This window comes from Pygoscelis adeliae, unplaced genomic scaffold (genome assembly GCF_000699105.1).
Source record: "Pygoscelis adeliae isolate BGI_AS28 unplaced genomic scaffold, ASM69910v1 Scaffold199, whole genome shotgun sequence".
NCBI classification, from domain to species: Eukaryota; Metazoa; Chordata; class Aves; order Sphenisciformes; family Spheniscidae; genus Pygoscelis; species Pygoscelis adeliae.
The window spans coordinates 1,400,078-1,421,818 of record NW_008825495.1 but is presented as its reverse complement, the minus strand read 5'-3'; the positions used below and the strand labels follow the sequence as shown (position 1 = coordinate 1,421,818).

The 21,741-nt window shown below is 36.7% G+C and overlaps 1 protein-coding gene across 1 annotated transcript in view; it reads right to left on the bottom strand.

Moving 5' to 3' along the window:
• Positions 1-18,889, bottom strand: part of LARS2 (leucyl-tRNA synthetase 2, mitochondrial) — a 91,744-nt gene extending 72,855 nt beyond the window's left edge. Inside the window, exons 1-4 of the mRNA XM_009331322.1 lie at positions 18,642-18,889; positions 16,739-16,867; positions 6,674-6,765; positions 3,144-3,204 (exon numbers count right to left, since the gene is read on the bottom strand). Coding sequence (XP_009329597.1) covers positions 3,144-3,204; positions 6,674-6,765; positions 16,739-16,867; positions 18,642-18,875 — 516 coding nt within the window. The 5' untranslated portion in view covers positions 18,876-18,889. The remainder of the gene's footprint in view (positions 1-3,143; positions 3,205-6,673; positions 6,766-16,738; positions 16,868-18,641) is intronic.
• Positions 18,890-21,741: the final 2,852 nt, after the last annotated feature.

Below are 21,741 nucleotides of genomic sequence, written 5' to 3'. Positions count from 1 at the left end.
TATTGTTATCTTAAAAACAAAACATAACCACAATGTTGTTTATTTTCCAGGTGGTTTTAATGTCTCTCAGAGACATTTCTTCCATCCCCAAATTGCAGCTTTTTAACCCTGAATCTGACAAACATAGAAGTTCAGAATAGAAATGTTCTCTCTCTTATTTATTATTTTTAAAAAATCTCTCCCCAAAATCACACCATTTTCGAAGTGATTTAAAAATATAACATTTATTACTTGAGGCACTAAAAATACCTACATGTTTCAGGGAAAAAATATCAGATCACTATTAGTATTCAAAACTACTCTAAAGCAAAGTACTTGCAAAGCTATTTTATGCATTTAATTAAATTTTTTAGTTTGCTTACATTTTCTGTTTAGGAGAATAATTTTCAAGTGTCTTTGTAACCTGGCTTTCTGAAATAATCTAATTAGCTTTTAATAATACCTTATTTGTGGTGCCTTACTGGTTAAGTAATTTCACCGACTGCTACAACATAAAAATACTTCTGCATTTTTATTTGTAAGACAGAGAGAACAATGAAAAAAAAACAGATAAATAAAAGGAAACTTCTAGTATCCCAAGTGTACTGGGACTTGTTCATAACAACTTTACCAAGCAATAAAACTACAACTGGTCTTCATATTCCTGGACAGGACTTTCCTGAACACCAGACATGACTTTATAAGCGGTCAGCTTCTTCAGCAGAGCTACATGCACGAGGTATTCAGAATGTATTTTTTATTATTTTCACACTTTTTTTTTCCCCTTAACATTTGTAAAATGGTAAAATTTACTTAAGTTTCCTTTACATCATCTAGGCATATACTCTAAGGTGGCCACAGAGGACAGAGACAGTTAACATAAAAGGTTCGTGCTTTAAAAAGGCAATTCACTGCACACTAAAATAGGGATCCAAGGCAGGGGAATGGGTTCCCTCCAGCATGTATTTGCTAGGTACTATGCTCTAGCACAATGAAGGAGCACATTTAAGCAACACCAATGAAATTAAATTAAAAACAAACTCCTGTTTTGTACAATAGTCTTGGTAAATTAGACTAACCCGTATAAAACGTGGTTTTTTCTTGCATTTTTCATAGGAGTCACTAACACTAGTGGGTTTGTTTGCATTGTCTCAGTATTTTGTAAGCCACTGATTTAGTGCCATAAAAGTACAGAATAATAAGCAAAATATTCCTTACCTCAAAGAGCTCACTTTTAAGATAAGTACCTGCACAGCGCAGTGCATTGCTGTGGAAAGATGCTTGAGTTAGCCCAGAAGCAGTGCAGCTGAGGCAGTAAGATGCTCTGCCCAGCCTAATTAGCCTTGCAGAAAAGCAGGCTTTATCAGCCTGAAATATTCACTCTGCCACAGCTTAGCCGTGCCACTTCCAAAGGTAGTTGTTTCATGGCTAGCTCAAATATCCGTGCATTTGGAGATCATGTAATACAGATATATTTCAGGCATCATACATTTTTTGCAATGAATAAACATATCTATTTCTAATGGTTACCGTCCAGGTCACTCTTACTTCAGTTAATAAGGCAGGCTTTCTAGGTAAAATAAAATGTAACTAATAAGCTAAGGAGTGAAAACTCCAAAATTCATTGTGTTTCAAGGAACACTTTTTAGCTGTTTTAATATCTTACCTTTCAAAACCACAAACTATGTGCCCCTAAGAGCATTCTAAGTTATTTTAATTACACAGCTGTTCAAATTAACTTAAGTTGCACAGCATCAAGCCCTTTTCACAAGTATTCAGAGACTTCTGAAAGTTCATTAACCAAAACATGGTTTACTCGAAAAGTGAAGGTAAGCCTCAAAGAACAGGCACAGAGATGAGAAATTACTTTTCCCTGTATACTTATACTTCCTGCCATGGTTTTCAATACTGCCAGTTCTCCGTCTCTTCTTCAGAATGGAAGGGTTAAACAAAAGTGAATTTTCTCAATTTTCTTGAAAGGCACTCTGCAACATTCAACCCCAGTGTGTTCCATAATACAGCCTACACATATGATTTCACTGTTTTGAAGTATTGCTGTATTACACATACAGAAAATCTCTGAGATACTAACAGTTTTAAATGTAAGAAAATTATTGTCAAGAAGGTGTGCAGTAAACCTTCCACAACAAACCTTTTATTTGCAGAGAAACTTTTTGGCTATCAAGAAAACGAAAATCTTTGTAAAAAGGCTTATACTGAAAATCTTGCCATATATATGACGTGATGAAACATGGTTTTTAGATGTAAGACATACAAATAAACAACTTCACCTTCAAGATTAAAGAAAACAGATGGCAGGTCTCAGACTGCCAGAAAACTAATCCTTTTCCTTTTCAGATCTACAATACTGCTATAAAAATCCAAGATTAGCATCTCCATCACTCTATACAAAATCATATTAAGGTAATAAGCAACAGTTGTTGCTGAGATTATAAAGGTAGTGATTGACTTTGATTCACTGGTAAATGCAATAACCTTACAATTGCTTCAAAAATTAATTTATTTTTTATCTTGAAAATGACATTAGCTTATGTCTGATCATGTTGGTAAGATTTTTAAGGTGAACACCTGATTCTCAAGCATTAGTGTTTTAAATAAAATTTCTGTTTTCCAAAACAGTCATGATATGAACACCTACAGGAATGCAGACTTATGCTTCAAATTTAGAATAACATAACCAATCCACCATTTCAAGTTACTAGCTTTTAAACCTTGAGTATATTATAAAAACATACACATTGAAAAAAGCACTCCCCAAAACATATATACCTTAACACAAAGGCATGCTGCTTCATAATTATCTGTTTAGACTATTGCCTAACTTATAACACAGACAATTGCTACTTTGAAAGTGCCAAAAAAAGCAGAGAGAAAAATCAAAATGCAAAACTGAAATTACTTTAAAGAAAAGAAAGATTCTCCTAAACCTTGAGATTTTGTGTTTCCATTAGTATGCCAAAGTAAAAGAAGTTTGATAAGAAGCTTGATTTCCCACTTTTTTCAAGTGTATTTTTACAGTTTAACAAATTAAACTGGTCACTTTCAGAGACATCTATATTATCATAAATAAAATGGTGAAATTCCATGTTTTTCAATGTTCCATCATACAAAAAAGGAGTATCCCTTAAAAAAGAAAATCTTACCCTTTCCCATGTAAAAGACAGACCTAATGCTTCAAACTGTTCCCTCATGTGTTGAATATTACTGCAAAATAAAAAATTTAAAAATTTATTAACTTAAAAATATTTCTATCATGGGATCATATTTAAAATCAGGTGCTTATAAAGTTCTGAGAGATCAAAAGCACTAGTTAACCTCTAAACACTATTATCTCACTAACAGCGAAACTCAAGGAACTATCAGAATACTCATCTTAAATAACAATTTTAAAAGTCCCTAGTGTATTCTGGTTCAATTTCAACGGCTGTGTGTACAAGACAATGATTTTTCCTCTCTTGATTCGAGCATAACTGAAAAGCAAATACGGCACTGCAGTTTGAGGGAAACTTTCCTGAAGTACCACTTCTCATTATTTTTACTTATCTTTACTGCAGTTGAGCCAACGGGCACTCTGATATCTTCACAATGCACTAGGATGTACTTCCACAATCAGCTTAATCCTGCTCTATTCTGGCAATGCTATCCTGGCTGTGTTTTGCTTTGGCTCTGGTCATCGTGTGGCTATAGGATGAGTTCAATCAGCTTACCCATCTGACTGAAGACATGCCCTACAAAAAGTTCTTCAAAAGCCCCCCACCAGTTTTCTTGCTTCCCTCTGATCAACAGGCTGATCACACCAATACTGTGGCTGCAAAAACAACTGAGCCAACACAAAGGAGATGGTGGGAACGTATATCCTGAGAGGTGACAAGGAAGACCTAAACTTCTGGTGGCAGCACAGCCATAGATAAACTTAAGTCAACTGTGAAACTGTAGGACTAGACCTTGCCCCAGATGGATTATATCCAAAATGTAAAATAAGATACATCAGAATATACAGTGAAGCTTTAGTTTGAAAACGTACTAAATACAGTTTACTAAAATACTCACAACTACGCAATATTAACTAGTGACCCGGTGTGAATTCATTCATACACTTTAACATTGCTTAAAATTTCTTATGGACTTTTAACTTTCTACTAAAATGGATTATGTCAGATAAAGTATCATCTACCCTCCCACAGTGGCTAATTGGACAGTCATGAAACCAGGCGTGTAATTCTGATCCAGAACAAACTTGCGCTGCCGAATAACTGAGTAATGCAAGTATCCCGTATTAACAGTTGCAGAGCCCCAGTTACACGAGAAAAGGCCTGCCAGCAGGGTCATATCAGTACAGGTATGCCAGGAAATCCTCTTATGGACTCGCAGCTTCCACTGGGAGAAAGCGTACTTTCAGTACTACTGCTTATATTAAAGTGCCACTCCAAATGAACTGTACCAATAAAAAAATTTCAAATTTCAGTGTATTTTCACAAAGCTTCTGCCACTGTACTAACTCTTACTAACAAACATTTGTGTGTTTTGTGTAAGTAACTCTGTCTTCAATTTGTTTTATGGTTTTTTCCTAACTTTGAGAGTATAAGAAGGAATTGGAGCTCATTTTAAATCACCTCTTCAGAAAATTATGATGCTCTGAAATTTGGTTGTTCACTCCTGAACCAAGCAAGTTGAAATGCTTATAGTGTGCCCCCTTTTACGTGGGTGGCTGGCTCTGCTCCAGGGATGACTAAAACACATCAGGTTGCTATCACACCATCACAGCTTCACGTCCAGTTCAGTCATCCCTGCTGCAGGCATGAGAAACATTCAGCACAGGGACAGTGGAGAAAACGGGAGACAGCAATTACTTCAGTGGTCAGAATTTAAATTGTCGGTATGAACAACCAACTCCCTTCCTTAGCATAATCAAAAAAACTGGGTATGTAAATAATTTTCCTATTTGGTTGTTATTATAATCAGTCTCAATGATGATGTGCTAACTTGTCTCAGTTTGTTGTTATAATATTATTATTTAACTCTTAAAACTAGACAATCACTCTTTTCAGTACTAAGGAAATGTTCAAAGCAAAATTTTCTTCCAGTATAAAACATTTTGTACTTGTAGCTACTAGCTGAACTGCTTTAAGTGTATGGAACAACATGCACCTCTTTAGAAGAAAAGAGAAAAATCGAAGAGCACAGAAAGTAGCAGAAGAGAATCGGCTCAGGCTGTGCCCTGCCACATGCTTTTTGATACAACCCAGACAAACAGCTCAGACGAGACAGGCTGAGCTGATACGGCACTTTTGATATTGCAGTCTCTCTGCCCCACACGCTCACTGCTTTTCTGTTGAGCCAATTCAGCTCAAGTCAGCTGGCAGAACAGCTTTCTTCTGAGTTAGCAAGCTGAGTCAGTTCAACAAGATGTCCTACCAGTGCCAAAGCTAGTACAACAGGTGAGGAGGGACCATGTAGTAGAGAGGAGGGGAAAACACTGACCCTTTTGTAGTCACAAGTACTTAATGACAGCCTCGTTGTCTCAAAACTACAACCTGCACTTCCCTGTGCCTCATTTGTCAGGTAGGTAAGGATCACAGTGACCCTCTATCTGGTGAAGGTTCCATCAAGATAATTGAGTTAAAAATGAGGCACTCAGATAAAACAGATACGTAGATTTTACAGCTGAGCTTCAGTAGGCTTATTGAAGGAAGACAGAAATCAATTTACTAACCGTGCTACAATATAATTGATAGCCCACAACACACCGCACAGTGATGTTTCAGACTCTCAAAAGAACAAAACCAGGTTTCTGTGTCTTGATGGTAACTGGTTCTCACGCACGTTCTCATCTAAACCATACATGAAGGAAATTTTTAAAAATGAGCATCAATAACTCAGAATTTGTGTGTAGTGCACTCACGCATTCTCCCCAAGTGAAATCAGTTGCCATCATATTTTAGCTGGAAAAGTATCAAGTATCTTAACATGGGACCAGAAGTATGAAAAAAAACTTAAAAGAAACAGCATTATCAAAGAAGGAGATGGATCAAGGTCCATTGTTGGGCTCTGCACCCAGAGCACAACAAACACCTTCACTTAGGAAGATTGGTTTCCGAGTCATTTATAGAAATTAATGTTTACTTAGATAACTTTCTACTCATTTTAAAGAATATTAGGGGACCACAACACCCAATTCTGTGGACTAAAGCCCAAAATTTTCACAGAAATCAGCAGCAATAATGGCTGCATACCACTTTCCAAGACCCAGTCTCAAATGAAAAAACTATCATCTTCCTCTTTCGCATGGTACTGAAAAATGCTAGTAAATCTATCCACGTAGCTCATAATTTTCAACTGTGTATTCTATACTAAGATTTAACTCACCATAATGAAATTCTGATTTATTTCTTACTCACTGATTTGGGTGTTTGGGAAATGTCACTCTTTCAATATTCTACTTTTTTACAAGTTAAAAGTAATTGAGACGAAAACCTTGAAAATCATCCTGATACATTTGGTTTCTGAAACTGAATCATCTGCAAAGTCCCATAAAACATTGGCAAATAACCCTGGTTCTTTCTGTACCATCTTTCTTCTACACTGGTTTTGCTCTGTTTTCTTGGTTTATGGGGGCCACAGCACAGGTATTCACAGTGGCAATGTCATATTACTTAAATTCATTAAAAACTACCTTTGTGTCCAGCTTGCAGGGTGAAGCCCATGTTCAACTGCAGCATTTTCTGCTGGTAAACCAAATGCGTCCCATCCCATTGGATTCATCACCTGTAAGCAAAAAGGAAAAACACGATCTTACGTAACTTTCTGGAACAGCATCAACAACACACACAGGCCCCTAAATAATGAACGGTGTTTTGCATTTCAGCATTTCCGTTGCCTGAATCGAACCTCTTCAAAACATGCCCACTACGGCTAGTTTTAAAAGACGAATATGAAGCATACTTGCTATCTACAATGTGATGTTAGAGGGACCTTAAAGTACTATGTAATAAATCCTCATGACTATTTCAATACCAGGTTAACAATGACAAAAATCAATCCTTTGTAAATTTGTGTGGTGGTCAAAATTAACAGTTGATGCTACTGCTAAACAGAATCAAATATTCATCCTAAAGAAGGAGGAGAAGAAAGCAAGCAAAACTAATTGAACCAATGGTTTTATATCTGTACCTGATGTGTAGCCTACTTTTTTTTTCTTTTTTTGTTGAAGAAAAAAGAAAGAAAAATACCCTATGATAACCTTAAATCCAACAGATAAAATGAAGAGGATGGGGAAAACTGTTTTATTCAAATTTTACTAAAATATCTTTTGTAAATATAGACTGCAGACTGACAAATTGTATTTCATGACCACAAATAAATAAAGGTGGAAAAAATGTTTACTACAAAATATGATAGATAATTTCTGTTGAAACAGATATGTATCTTTCCTATTCACATGCAAATTATTTAGAAGAATAATCTAGCAATACAGTAAGTATTCAAAAAACCTGTTTAATAACCAGGGAAAGGCCAGTACTTAAGATGCTGTCATTAAGCACACCTATACATTGGATACCTGATAAAACTAATCCCATTTCTTACACCTACAAATGTGCTATAAATTCAATAACTACGATTAAAGTTACACAAGTTTAACAATAGCAAAATATGATTAACATTTTAGAGGTTGTAAGAAATCAAAATTTTTACCCTTAAAAATATAAAGAATTTGTTTTTCAGTGACATGTAAGCAAACAAGCAATAAGAAAGCAAGCCCAGCAATACTAATCTCATAAGCTATCTCCATGCAAAAAATCTGTTCGTTTCCAAAGCGTAAGAGCTGCTTTTGTCACTGGTTTGAATTATTTTTATTCTTCTTTGCCAAAACCTTCCAATCCTCTGACTTCAATGGATTCTTTCATAAAAAATATTTTATAGACATGTTTATAAAGGTGCCCTAGGCACCAGCTTAGTGTAAAAGCAACAGAATTTAACAGATGTGACTCCTCAGCATTCTTGTTTTCAATACTGACCTAAATACTAACCTGTTGTATATCATTACTCTGCTGGTGCAGCAACAAAACCAAAGGTATTAACCTGCGACCAAATGTGATTCAACCCAGTACAGTAAGGGTCCATGCACAGCACATTTTTTATGTATAAATCTAATAGAAATCTGAATGCTATGCTGTGTTACAAATTTGCCCTATAATCAGACAGATTATTGTTCCTTGTATCACAGTGTCAGAAGATACAAGAGTCAGATTTCTTAACTCCCCACTTCCTCACATTGTAAGCGTTAAGTGGAAAATCTCATTTGGAGCCTAAACCACTTGACAAGGCCCCATTGAAGCACACCTCTCCCCAGCCCTTCTCCTCTCCCTCCCCCACCAATAACGAAAACTATCGGTATAAAAGAGAAAAAAGAAAGGTAAACTTTATGCTGGCTACAAATCTCAATATAATTTTTAAGGACACTTTAAGGAAACTAAAATATTAGTTTCTGCAGCTCAGCTCTTTTTTACCACTACTATTTCTGACCATCTGTCTCTGGACAGAAATGATGAAATAAACCAGATTTTTTTTTCATGTATAATATATATTTTCTCTTCTTTAAACCCTGTTTGTTTAGACAAATGCACTAGATTTGCATCGCTACAAATGCCTTCTTTTACAAGCAGCTGATGCACAGTAAATGAGATTAAAAAAACTACTCGATTAATTTTTGTAAAATTTTGCTTCTGAAGATCTCCTGGATATAGAGAGGCAGCCAAAAGCAAGGCAGAATCTCATTCCTCACACTCATGAGCAAAAGGATGTGGGAAGAACGGCTTAACTACCAGCTCCAGGCTCCCCAAAAGGGCTAACTGATGCTCCAGACAGCTAATGTGCAGACATTTTATCACGGTACTATCAGCGCTAGCAGGAGTTATCTGCTCACACAGATCTTCCCAATTCTAGCATGTATATTAAAAATATCATACAGTGTATTCACTTATCACATTTAAAAGACAGTTCAATTTAACAACCAATAGCATTCCTCAAGTTAAAGGGCTGAAGAAATACGCTAATTCGTTTCAATCAGAAACCTGAATTTAAAGAGACATTAAAAATATCCTCAAATTAATCTCCAGGATAGATCTATTTATGTAGTTGCTATAGAGATGAATGTAACACGCACAGTGGTTTAGAAAATGATTTCAAGTTTATTGTCTCTTTTACTTCTCTACCGTGAATGGATTTGAAAGGTTTGTGAAATGCATTTGTCTAAACAATAGGTCAGCTGCTTCTGGCTGGAATGTATGTTCCGTATCTACAGTTAAAATGCCACATTCTCCACAGAGCACTTGGTGTTACATCTTAACTCTACTTAGCCAACATAAAACACAAGGCTGAGATTAACTATATAGTTCTAAAAAGCATCAAAGATCTCAAGAGACAGGGGAGAAGAAAATATACTACTAACATGTCAGAAGTTGGCACAAAGAATAAAGGAACAGTTTAACTGTTCAAAACAAAGAAAAAATAGGAAGAAAGCAATTTTGAAGACCAAAGGGTATTCCTTGTAGCTCCTTGATGGGCTGGTCATAAGCTAGCAGAAAACATGGCTGCTCCCTCCAGCATTACAGACGAGCAGAAGAAAAGGAAAAAAAGTCATCCACTTTCTTGAATGCTGACTTGATTGCTTCTGACAGCACTCTCTAAACCTTACGCAACTAAGGGATCAATTCTGCTCACTAGTGTGACCACTCTTCCAAGCATCGCTTCTCTGTACAGACAGTATTTTCTCTAAGCCACAAGGAGAAAGAAAAACAAATAATGAACATATCTAGGAGGCCTGCATACGTCCTAGGATGTCTATACCTGGTAAAAGAAGGCAGGCTATAGTTTCAGTCATTTTAGGACAGCAGAAGCCAGTACTATCTCCAAAGGCAGCTGTGTGTTTCTGGTCTTCACGATGAAGAAGACAGGCAGACTCTTCCTGGTTAGAACTACCAGGTTAGTCTTGAACACAGAGGGCTTAAGATCCTCAGAAGTTCACATCACCTGGCAGGATCAACTATGAAAGACTGGCATTTTCTACCACTCAACATACTATGTCTTGCACAGGAACATGAAGTTGCAAGGAAGTAATTTATTAGTGTGTGGGGAACAAAGCGCTTCATAACTACCACACTGAGCGTTCTTTTCAGGAGCAGATTATTAAAAAGGAAAACAGTTGCATCTTGAAACATATTAGATCCCAAAGACTGACTTCATATTAGCTTGAAGCATCGCTGTAAGAATCATTTCACAGCATGGACAAAAATCTGTCATTAACAATGGCTAGAGCTCTTAATGTGACTGTGGGACGAAGCAGAGGAAGACACAGTAACTCCATTAATTATTTTCTGAGATCTCAGCTCTTCCTTTCAGAAGATTATCATCTATTCACTGCCATAACAATCAGCCCATCACACTGACATTAGTAGGCAAGATCAGCAGGTACTATATAACACAAAGCTGACAATGATCTCATAACACTCAGTTCTCTGCCTCCGTCAACATAACAAGGACAGACGATTCAGTGAATTTTCCTTAATGCTTGTAAGGAAACAAAGAACTTGTTTGCTCTCCTGATGTGCTCAGTATGTCTCAAAACTGTGACCAGGGAACTGACGCATGTTTCTTACATCCAGATCGATGCATTCTAAATTTTAAGAAAGACAGCAGAATCAGTGTCAAAAATGCCTGTAAATAAATATATTTATTTCAGAGAATGCGTGATAAGAGAAGAGAACCACATATGAAAACGAAGAGGTTTGCTGACAGATTAGTGATTTGACTCAATACAGCAAAGTCTACATTCTTGTCTCTAGTTATAGCCCCAGGACACACTCGACGTGAACTAACCAAAAAAGGCTGACAAAATAGGTGATCCGTGGTCACGAGTTCCAGCTGCCAGAAAACACCCCCAGCTCCAGCAGCAGCTTTCTGTCATCCTCCTTGCACTTGATCTCACAATTGTGCAACCACACACAAGTCAGACAGTAAGGACATGTGGTTGGAGAGGGGGAAGGAGAGGACGGCTGCTCCTTCCGCTGGCCACCTACAATTAGGCTGAACATGTTGAAAATCTGATATGTAAATCGACAGATTACAGATACAACACATTTTAAATACAAGACCTCCACCTGAATGCAGCCTAGATTATCTTTTAAGTGTACTAGGTAATAAACACTGTTACGCAACAGCTAAAAATTACCACCACCACCACCAAACAAAAAAAACCCCAAGCAGACAAAGCACACCTGGAAATAGATTATAATCATGAATTTTTGACTAGTGTGTACATTCTAGCAAGGACTATTTAAATTATTTTCTGCAACAGAATGCTGCATATTTGCATTCTGATAAGGCACTTTCAAATTAAAAAATAATCAACCCACACAGATTTCTATCAAAACATGACTTTGCTTATAAAATGCTCTCATTTATTTCTTGTTCTCACAAGACATAAAATATAAGAAATTATTCTACATCCACACACTACTACAAACATTTAGAAAACAAAGGTGTTACTCACATCCTTAATCTCACACATTCCTGTATAACATAATTGCATTTAAAATAATATCTTGTTTTCTCTCTCTTTCTTTCAAAATGAAACACAGTGAGCTAATTAACACTTTCAGCACTTGCTGCTGGAAAACTAAATTTAAATAAGATTCAATTCATATAGGATACTTGTAGTACTTTCCACTTGGTTTATACCACAGAAAATAGCCTGGCAAAAGGACACAACAGCCTCACACAAAAAAAGGGTGGAGAATAGCAGTTAATGATGATCAGAAAATGGAATTGTATTTGAAATAATTCATCCTACTGATGAATTCATTATAAAGTTTTAATTAAACTTGCCTGTCTTTCTTCAATACCATTCACTTTTGCAATTTCAAGAGTATTATGAGTCACTGCTGAAAAGGAAAACAATTAACAAAAACACATCCAATTTAAAAAAAGATGTTCTGGATAAAACAAAAATGTTGTTTAAGTCATTTTTTGATATTGTGGAAATATCACTGACAATATTCTAATCACATCTATCAGGAGCAGTTTAAGTATAAATTAAGAAATCTGATCCTAGTGTACAGGAATTTCACCCTGAATTGTCCAATGATCATTCTCATTTCTGCACAACTTGCATGTGACAGCCTCGCTGTGGTATCAATTACAATTCAAAATTTTATTAAAAAGATATCACAGGAATTATTGAACTGAATCACTCTCTGTTTACTGATTGCTAAGGGAATTATTTGCAGTCCTCTGAGAGGCACAAATTATCCACTTTGAAATTTATCAAAGACATGATAATGATAGCATGATAAAGCAATGGTAAATACGTTTTCCCCAAGCAGCAGCAGACTGGAAATCTGCCATGGTGAAAATCACCATGAATATCTCTATAATTTGTACATGGCACTCAAAAAATGAATAAGAAATCTCTTAATTTCTTATAAAACTCGTACATTTGAATTCACAACATGCATGTAAATTTACAGAGAAAACACAACCAGAAACTTCACAGTTTAGTTCTGGATTGGTTTACTAATAGATACAAAATTGTAATTTAAAATAGATAAATTACTTTTTCATAGCATTTTTAAAGAAATATGTTTGTAATAAGATCTGTGACTAGAACTCTCCATACACAAAAATTGTTTTAATTGCACTTCAAGAAAAATGTTATCCTTAACATATTTTCGAAAGAGACTAGCTCACTGCATTCATGCTAAGTAATCTATATGGTTTACAGTTCCCACGCAAAGACTTCAAACTTCATCTTCAGTAATTGGAATGTAAACAACTTATCTCACAACAGATGTACTCTACAAATCATTTACCCAGCAACCTAATCCAAGTGCATGACAGAGTTTGTTTCCCATGCACTGCCTGCCGGTACTTGAGGAGTGTTGGAACAAGACAATGCTCCGCTGGTCAGATATTCAGGTAAAACAAACGGGACTTCATCACCCATCGGCACAATCAATGTGCTGGCCCCGTATCGATACAACTCTGGTGATTACCTCTGTACTGCAATACGCACATTCGCGCACCTCCTACTGAAGACTCTGCGAAGCTTATCAGTCATCAGTACATTGATAAAGTGACTGCCTATTGCGATGTTACACTTGCATTGAATCCCACCCCTGCACACCATTTAATAAATGACCAGCCAGTCATGTATTGCAGAAAAGACTGCTGCTCATTAGGTAATCTGTTTGATTTTCAGTGTCTTTAGTCACCAGTATCATCTACGGCTTTATGTTGAAGCAGTATTTCTTCTAAAAACAAGGGGGAAAAAAGAACAACAAATATTTATTTTCCCCACTTGAAATGCTGGTGAAGTACAGGTTTCTGGCAAATAGCAGTAGATTTCAGTGCGTATTAACTCTCTAGAATATTTCAATTGAAACAAAATCAGATCCTATCCAGCTAGAAAAATGAAATGCTAATGTTCCATTTTAGAAAAACAAAAAACCAGCATCCAAATTACTTAACACTTTCCCAGTTAAGATTTCAAACTACCTTCAGTATGAAGAAATTACATGAATGCATTCCAAAGAATGGTTCCAATTTACTAAAGGAGCTCTAATCCCTTTGTAAAGGCATTCAGGCTTATCCTTACTTAAATATTACAACAAATAAGACAATTCTTGCCTGTTCAGATTAAATCAATATGAAACTAATTTATTATTTTCTCATGAAGGCATTCTCTAAGAAAAGTATCTCCAACTTATTCAACATACATTAGTCTCTCACCTAACCATATATACTAGTCAACTATGTACACACCATATATATTTCCCTGGTATTTCCCCTCACTGTTCATCAGACAACAAATACACATTGTAGTCTGAAGTTTTCCCTGGGAACTGTAATTCTGAATGTTTTTGCCTGTATTTTTCATGGTAACAGCCCATCATTCCTCATTGCCTTACAAACACTTTCAACCTACCTGTACTGCTTCTAGCACAGTTTTATGACTTGCTAACCAAGGTCAGTTCTACATCTATATGTAGAGATATAGTTCCTAAGATTATTTTCAATGACTCTTGCTTTTTGTTAGTTTGGAAATGATGGAAGCAATTACTACTCAAAAATCTTATCCTAAACTTGCCTTTAATACCTGAAATGCATTCATTTCTACTTAGAATTTTGACTTGGGAAAAATTAGCAGTCCCTGAACTTTCAAACATGCAATATTAAAGCTGAATTTCCATAAAGAAAAAAAATCAATAGAATAACTTCAAAATTATGCATACTTTCTGTACTGAAGAATTCCAGTAATTCCCTGAATACAGGGAAAAACATTTTTCTTGGGTAAATTTTATGTATGATAAGACATAACCATGTCATAGCCTATAACCATCACAATAAAGAAATCTTTAACAGATTGGACAACTGTGACAACGGCCAGAGAAAACATCTAGAGGCTGATAAGTTAATTGCGAGGAGAAAATCAATTATAAAGACTTTAATGCTAAGTGATGGAGAAATTATCATGGCTAATAAAGTTTTTTTAAGGTAAATATACGTTCCAGCAAGTTAATGTACATCACTAACACAATAGCGCTTAGTCTGACATACTCAGAAAATCATTTGAGAGATCTTTAATGTCTCTTAATCGTACATGAGGGTTAAATTCTTTGGCTGCCCACCTTTAGTCATAAATAGATGTTCAAAGTGGTTAACACAACAGAAGATATATGTATTTATAGAAATTCAGCATGTTCTACAAGCACTCTAATACCCTTCAAAATCATTTTTACATGAAATGTAAAAATAAGCTGAAATACAAGGTTTAAAAACTTTGAAAGACTTTCAAAACTTTTCTGGAAAAAATAGGCAATTGTGGAAATAAAAACTTGCTTTCATAGTGGCTCTTGTATTTCATTGCAATTATATTACCTTTTCATTTTCTCCAAAGGTTTCTACTAAAGGTGCTTACTTCCCTTGTATTCAAAAGCTAACACCTACAGCATCCTACTGGATGTAGACAATTATTTTCACTTCATTTACCTAGTAGAAGAGGAAGCATGATTTCATTTCTCTAACAGAAATTTAGTGGATATCTCCACTGTTACTGATGAGAGATGAGCTATGTCCTGAAATAACATCTCCAGTGGTCTTAACATCAAGCAAGAATCCAAAGTCCCTTCAAGAGCCCAGCTGGCTCAGTTTTTTTAATGAGATCTAAGTCCTGGTCATTCAGAGGAGTTAGGAAAGACTAGTATCACAGCAGACATTGGGTTTTTTTTTCTCATTTAAAGTCTAAGGTAGTTATTTCTTTTTCCTGTAATTTTAAAAGCATGAGAACGCATTTCTGTAAAGCAACAGCACATATTCAGTGCACGGTATGTTCATCATTGGCATAAAATACATAGTATTTGGAAAGGCAGCACACTGAATAATTCAGTGACAATACCTTTAAGAGTCTCATGGATGGTGATAAATCCAGGAAACACTACGCTTCTGCAGTGCCTGTAGCAAGGAAATTGCACTTAGTACCACAACCAGCAACTAACATTTATTTCTCCATTTCATCATCTTTCTTCTCTTTTGAAGGTCCAACTCCTATATTCTTGACCTGCTCCTTCTCTCTCATACATTAGAGAGAATTCCTTTCTGAGTCCCATCCTAGATTCTTGCCTACAGCTATTTCTTTCCTTTTGTTCCCTACCCTAAAATTGGGTATTCTCTTTCCATATTCCTCCTTCCTACTGTTTCCCAGATTCTTAACATTTTCCCCCTACCAAATGTCATCTTCCCCCTTAATATGGTTGTCACTCACCCCACAATTCTCCCATACCTTCCTCACATCCTTCAAATTTTACCTGCCAGTCTTTACTGCAGAATACCAATTAGGATCCCACCTGTAGACTGCAGGGACTAGGCTCTCAGCTACATCTTCTACCTACCGGAGAGAGAGAAGGGAGCAAGGGAGAAATTATGGCCGGCATGGGGTGGACTGGGAAACAAAGGAATGCGGAAGGGAAAGTGTGATTTCTCCTTGCAGATGTGGCAAGCAGTTAGTCTTAGCCTACTTCATAGACTTGCACCCTCAGAAGACAGCGTTTTGTACGTATGAGCAAGGCTGAAATACGGAAGTCAAGGGGTCAGCCACTACAGAACAGAAATTTCTAGAGTTACACCCAGGTGACGTGACATGTGATGGGACCCCGTCCATCTGACTTAGAGCAGTTACGAGAAAGGGTTTCCCTCCAAGCTGGCACAGAGGAGTAGGATGTCCCCTCCAAGTCTGACAAAGGACATCAACCTTTTGTCAGGAGCAGAAGAGGTGAAAGGAGTCGATTTCTGTGGTGTCTGTTTTTTCTTGTCAGCTACACTTTCTTCTCCCACCTAGGTGGCAGTAGGGTCTTCAGTCTCCTCTCATAGAATTGGTGTGGCCCACACATCTCGTCGACACTGTGCCGTACATCAATAGATTCAGGTAGCTGATACAGCTTCAGCTGTATCATTTGAGATAACTTCTAACGATTTGTTATCAACCATTGAGTTCTGAACACCACCTGTTTTAAAAAAGTCTCAAATTTCAATACTCAAAGCTCCACAGGTCATTATCTATGCATTTATAGCATATATTCCAACTAAGCCTTCACCTTCATGGATTTTGGAACATACTAATTTCCTGACCAATTGTGATATTAGAACATCAAAAAAACACCCAGTCCTACTGCCGATCTTTTCTTACCTGCATCCCTCTCATTTTCTGGAACCGAGCTACTGCATCACTGATGGTGTAGACACGAACATGTCCCATGTGAAGCTTTCCAGAAGGATACGGGAACATAGAAAGCACATAAAATTTTGGTCTTGATTTCTAGAAAGAAATTTTTTGAAAGTTGTAACTACATGAGTTAGCATTTCACTTGAATAAATACATGCACATATTATAAACTACACGGTGCCATGACAAGACACAAGGTTCTGCTGGAACTGATCCAAGTGAGCACTGACAAAGTTCCTAGGATCAAATTCTTTGGGGCTGTAAATGCAGAGGTTTTACCAGACTTTGCTGACGTGTCATCAATTTATATTGGTATTTATATGACACTTGAAAATTGTTTTTAATCAATTTTTACTCAACAAAAGATATATTAACATAACTGCAGCTTAACATATCACCATTCCCTACCATAGCATCTGTCCCACCAAAAAATGAAAACATGACAGATTAATTAATTGTTTTACTCTGTATTTACAACAACCGTGGAGCTCACTCAGGGCCAGTTGCTTTTTGTCAGCTGAACTGCAGTAACTCACTGAGTGACTAACTCAATCATTTGCAATTGCATGAACATCCACTGAAGTGAAACTGTTCGGTTCCATTATGTATGCTCAGATTCAAAGACATCTTACAAGCAGTATCTTGCATAGTAAAAAGAAAATAAAAATTTGTTACGTTTGAGTAAATTGACAAAAGTTACGAAGAAATCAAACATTCTCTCTCTCACGTAAATTATTCCTAATACGTCTTGATTACCATTGAATTTATCATTGATACATGCTTGATAAGTTCCTACATTATTTTTCTTAATAATGCAAAAAAAAAAATTATGGGCAGCTATTCTGAACCAAACTCTATTCATATTTATCAAATATTACTTCTTTATTGCTTTTGTCCAATAATAGCAAAATTAGAAACAATCTGAATACCTCACTGTACTACACACTATTTGCCTCTTAATATGAGATGTTATTAAACTTCAACTGTAAGGATAAAACAAAAATATCATTAAAAATACAATTTAGAACTTAGCATATGTATGATATATATATGGTACCTATGTATACATGTATTGTCAGATATTAAAGACACAAGCCTAAATTAATGCTTTCCCTGCCACCTGTATGCAAATACACCATTCTCACCTCAGCTTTCTTACTCGGAAAAAAGCAAGCCCCTTTTCTCTTTGACACTTTGATAGAATCAATCTTTTGTATGGAGAGGGGGCACATTTTAGGAAAGAAGGACAAACAAACATGAAGGGGCACAAAACTTTTTATACCTATGGGACTGAGCATAGCTGTGAAGGCAAAAAGAGTCAGAGACTGAGATTACAATTGTTTTCAAGATCTTTTATTGCATGAGAAAACTTTTTTTTTCTGCAAGTCACTCATTATTTCTAAGACACTGTAAACCAGAAAATATTCTTAAAAAATCATCTTCCCTTAACACACATTTTAATGAGTTAGTGCGTAGTGTCACCATTGGGAACAAGATCTTTAGAAAATTAATCGTTTACAATTAATTGTTTACAAAAGTTACGAATGTAGATGTTTATTTTAATACTTTAAATAATTAATTCCTAAATGTGGTATAATACACAAAGAAAGAATTGATTGCTTAAACACTTCCTAAATTTACAAGCTCATACTTTGCTGACTGTGTTTTTCCTCAGGATTTTATTATTATTTTTCTACCTATTTCATCAACTGTTTTTAATAATCTATCATATAAAAGTATTTTCCCCTGAAATGTAATATACATCTCATCATTATCAGTCAACAGTACTAAGTAATTTTCAATTAATTCCATTCTGAGAAAACAAAAATATCAAACATGTAATTTCCAAAATTCTCATAATGCTTACATCAGTTTCTGAAATTTTGCAGAACTGATCCTTTATTCTTGGATGCCACCAATTTTCAACTCTTTTTCTTGTCTCCAACCCATAGCTGTTTTCCCATTTCCCCGTCTCACTGTAAATAGTTCTGACACAAGCAGGAACCAGTCTTCTTTGCCATTTAATTAATCCCAGGAAGCCATTTAGTTGTCTCTTCAAACATGAAGAACAAGTGCCAACTCTCTGGCAAACCAACTGCATTCTTAAGGTTATGATATCTGAAAAAGACAAAAATAGGTATTTCAGTCTACGATACATAAACAGGAATTTAGTGGTTATTACGACTGTACAGAAATTTGGTAGCTATGAAACATACTTTAGCTTGATTTAGATTACTTGGCTGTTTTCCATGGTACTTACACTTTATTCCCATGTGTTTGAATTATAAAAGCATTTATTTTTTAGCCAAGAGAACTAACTGTGGCCCTTGCACAGAACAAAACTGTTCTGTTAGATTTCTTCACTAATAAGATACAATTCTTGCATTCAATCTCCCATAAAAGCAGGATTAGTCAATTGAAGGTTCAAGAAACTCGGTTGACTGAACAGAAGAAGATGGCTAACAGGGTGTTAGTAACAATTTAGAATGAAAATAGGGAGAAGAGGAAGTTGGACGAAATTATCCTGTAAAACTACGGAATTTGTCATCACTGAAAAGAGATGGGGGAGGATGACTATAATTAGTAGATTTCAGCTAGATATTCTAAACTGAGTATTTTGCGAAGGGCTTCCTCATCAGTACAGTTTTCTGCAAGAACTACATGAGAAACTTACACTGTTCAGACAAGATATAATTTAACAAGTCAAGCAAGTAAAGCAATCCAGTTCTCCTTCCACTAAAAATCCAGTTAAAAGAACTCCTCATATGCTTTAGAGTGAGTCTTCTAAAATAAAACTACTCAGATGTGAGATCAAATAGTATGCAAGTTCAGGATCGGTCTCAATGGAATATTTACCGATTTTACTTCCTACAGTAGGAAATACGGCATTAAAAAAGCCCCTACACTGAGAAGGTTTCTTCCCCGTCTTCACCCCTCATTCCTTTTCTAAAAATCTTGTTTGTTTATTTATATCAGTATTTCCTATCCTCTATGGTTGGGGTTTTTTTTTCAAATTCTGGCCTATACACTTGACTGTTGTACCAAGGTAGCTATTTCAGTCAGTTCATAATTTTTCTTGCAGAGTTACATCAGTAAAATCTCTGTGTAGAGAAATTCTGTATAAGAAACGGTTTTATTTATTTATTTATTTCCCATATGATAGCAACATTATCAGTAGAAATAATTGCTGTATCATCTAAATTAGGTCCCCAGTATAACTAGTGGGAGTTATACTTAACATTCACCTTGTATGCATACACAAGCCCTCATTGCCTCTATCATTACATATCTAAAGAATTGCACCTTTCCGCTGTTACTTATCAAATAGGCTCTTTCAAACATTTTTCATTTACATAAGACATGCCAGTGCCTTGAATTTTTTGTTGCTAATCTCTAAAATCTCTCATATTTGTAATAAGAACAAATTCAGGACTGAACTCAGGATTCCCAGTGCAGGTGCACATGACTTATTCAGGAAACACCTAATCTCTCCCCCTCCATAACCTTACACTTCTTCACTCAGGTCAAAATTAGCAAGAACATTTCAGTACTTCACTGTTTTGCTTGTTTTTATGAATTATTTCCTTATTAATTATTTCTATTGTTTCAATTTATTTTACAACAGAAAGAAGCACTTCCCTTTCTCACGGTAGGCCACTTTCAGCATTGCTGATTTACAATACATATCTGTTTTAAAACATGAATGTTACATACATGTGAATCCTTCGCTGAAGACAGAAAGGAACGACACAAGCTAGACCCCACGTCTGCACACAGCTCAGGAGAAGCCCACCTGCCAATGTCACGCCTGCCAGGGCACCTGCCAGGGTAAACCTCAGGCCCTGCAGGTCACGCATGCAGGGGTCAGAGCAGAGGATGCGAGTGGGAAATGGGCCACAGCCCGGGTCGCACAGCGTTAGAGCAAAACTCATTGTTCTGGTTTTGGCTGGGATAGAGTTAATTTCCTTCCTAGCAGCTGGTACAGTGCTGTGTTTTGGATTTAGGATGGAATAATGTTGATAACACACCCATGTTTTAGTTGTTGCTAAGTAGTGCTTACACTAGTCAAGGACTTTTCAGCTTCCCATGCTCTACCGACTGAGAAGGCTGCAGGTGCACAAGAAGCTGGGAGGGGGCACAGCCAGGACAGCTGACCCAAACTGGCCAAAGGGACATGCCGTACCTCTGCTCGGGAACTGGCTGGGCATCGGTCGGCAGGTGGTGAGCAGTTGCATCATGCATCACTTGCTTTGTATATTTTTATTATTATTGTTATTACTATTTTATTTCAATTATTAAACTGTTCTTATGTCAACCCACAAGCTTTCTCACTTCTATTCTTCCAGTTCTCTTCCCCATCCCACTGGGGTGGGGGGAGAGTGAGCAAGCGGCTGTGTGGTGCTCAGTTGCCAGCTGAGGTTAAACCACGACACTCATTTAAACACATGGACTTCCAGGATGAGAAAGAGATCTGCGTCTCTTTCCTGCTCCCAGACCCCCCTCATGCACAAGATGTGATCAGCAAGTCACACATTGGACCAAGCAAGGACATGTGGCACATGCAAGAGATATGGCCCTAAGTGGGTTTGCCCTTCCAGGCTTGTGTGCATGGGGCTAGGACAAGAAGGGTGCCCCTCCCCGCCCCAGTTCTGGGCATCCTAGCCCAGTGCTGTGTGGGTCTTTGGAGGAGCATGTTACAAGCTAAAACTGTCCAACTCTGCAAGCTAGGCCAAGAAGGGAGGAGGGGGCTGGACTGATGGAGGAACAAAGGTTGAGTCCCTGCTTTGGAAACATACAGTAAGCACACAGGAGAGGAGACCTTTACTAAATTAAAGTACTGAAAATTGCTTGCTAAGGGCCAGCACATTTCACTCACCCATAGTCAAGTTTCTTTCTTTTCCCTGCGACTCAAATTTGAATTAAAACCCCAAAAATCTCCCTACATTTCCCCCCCCCCTGCAGTTTAT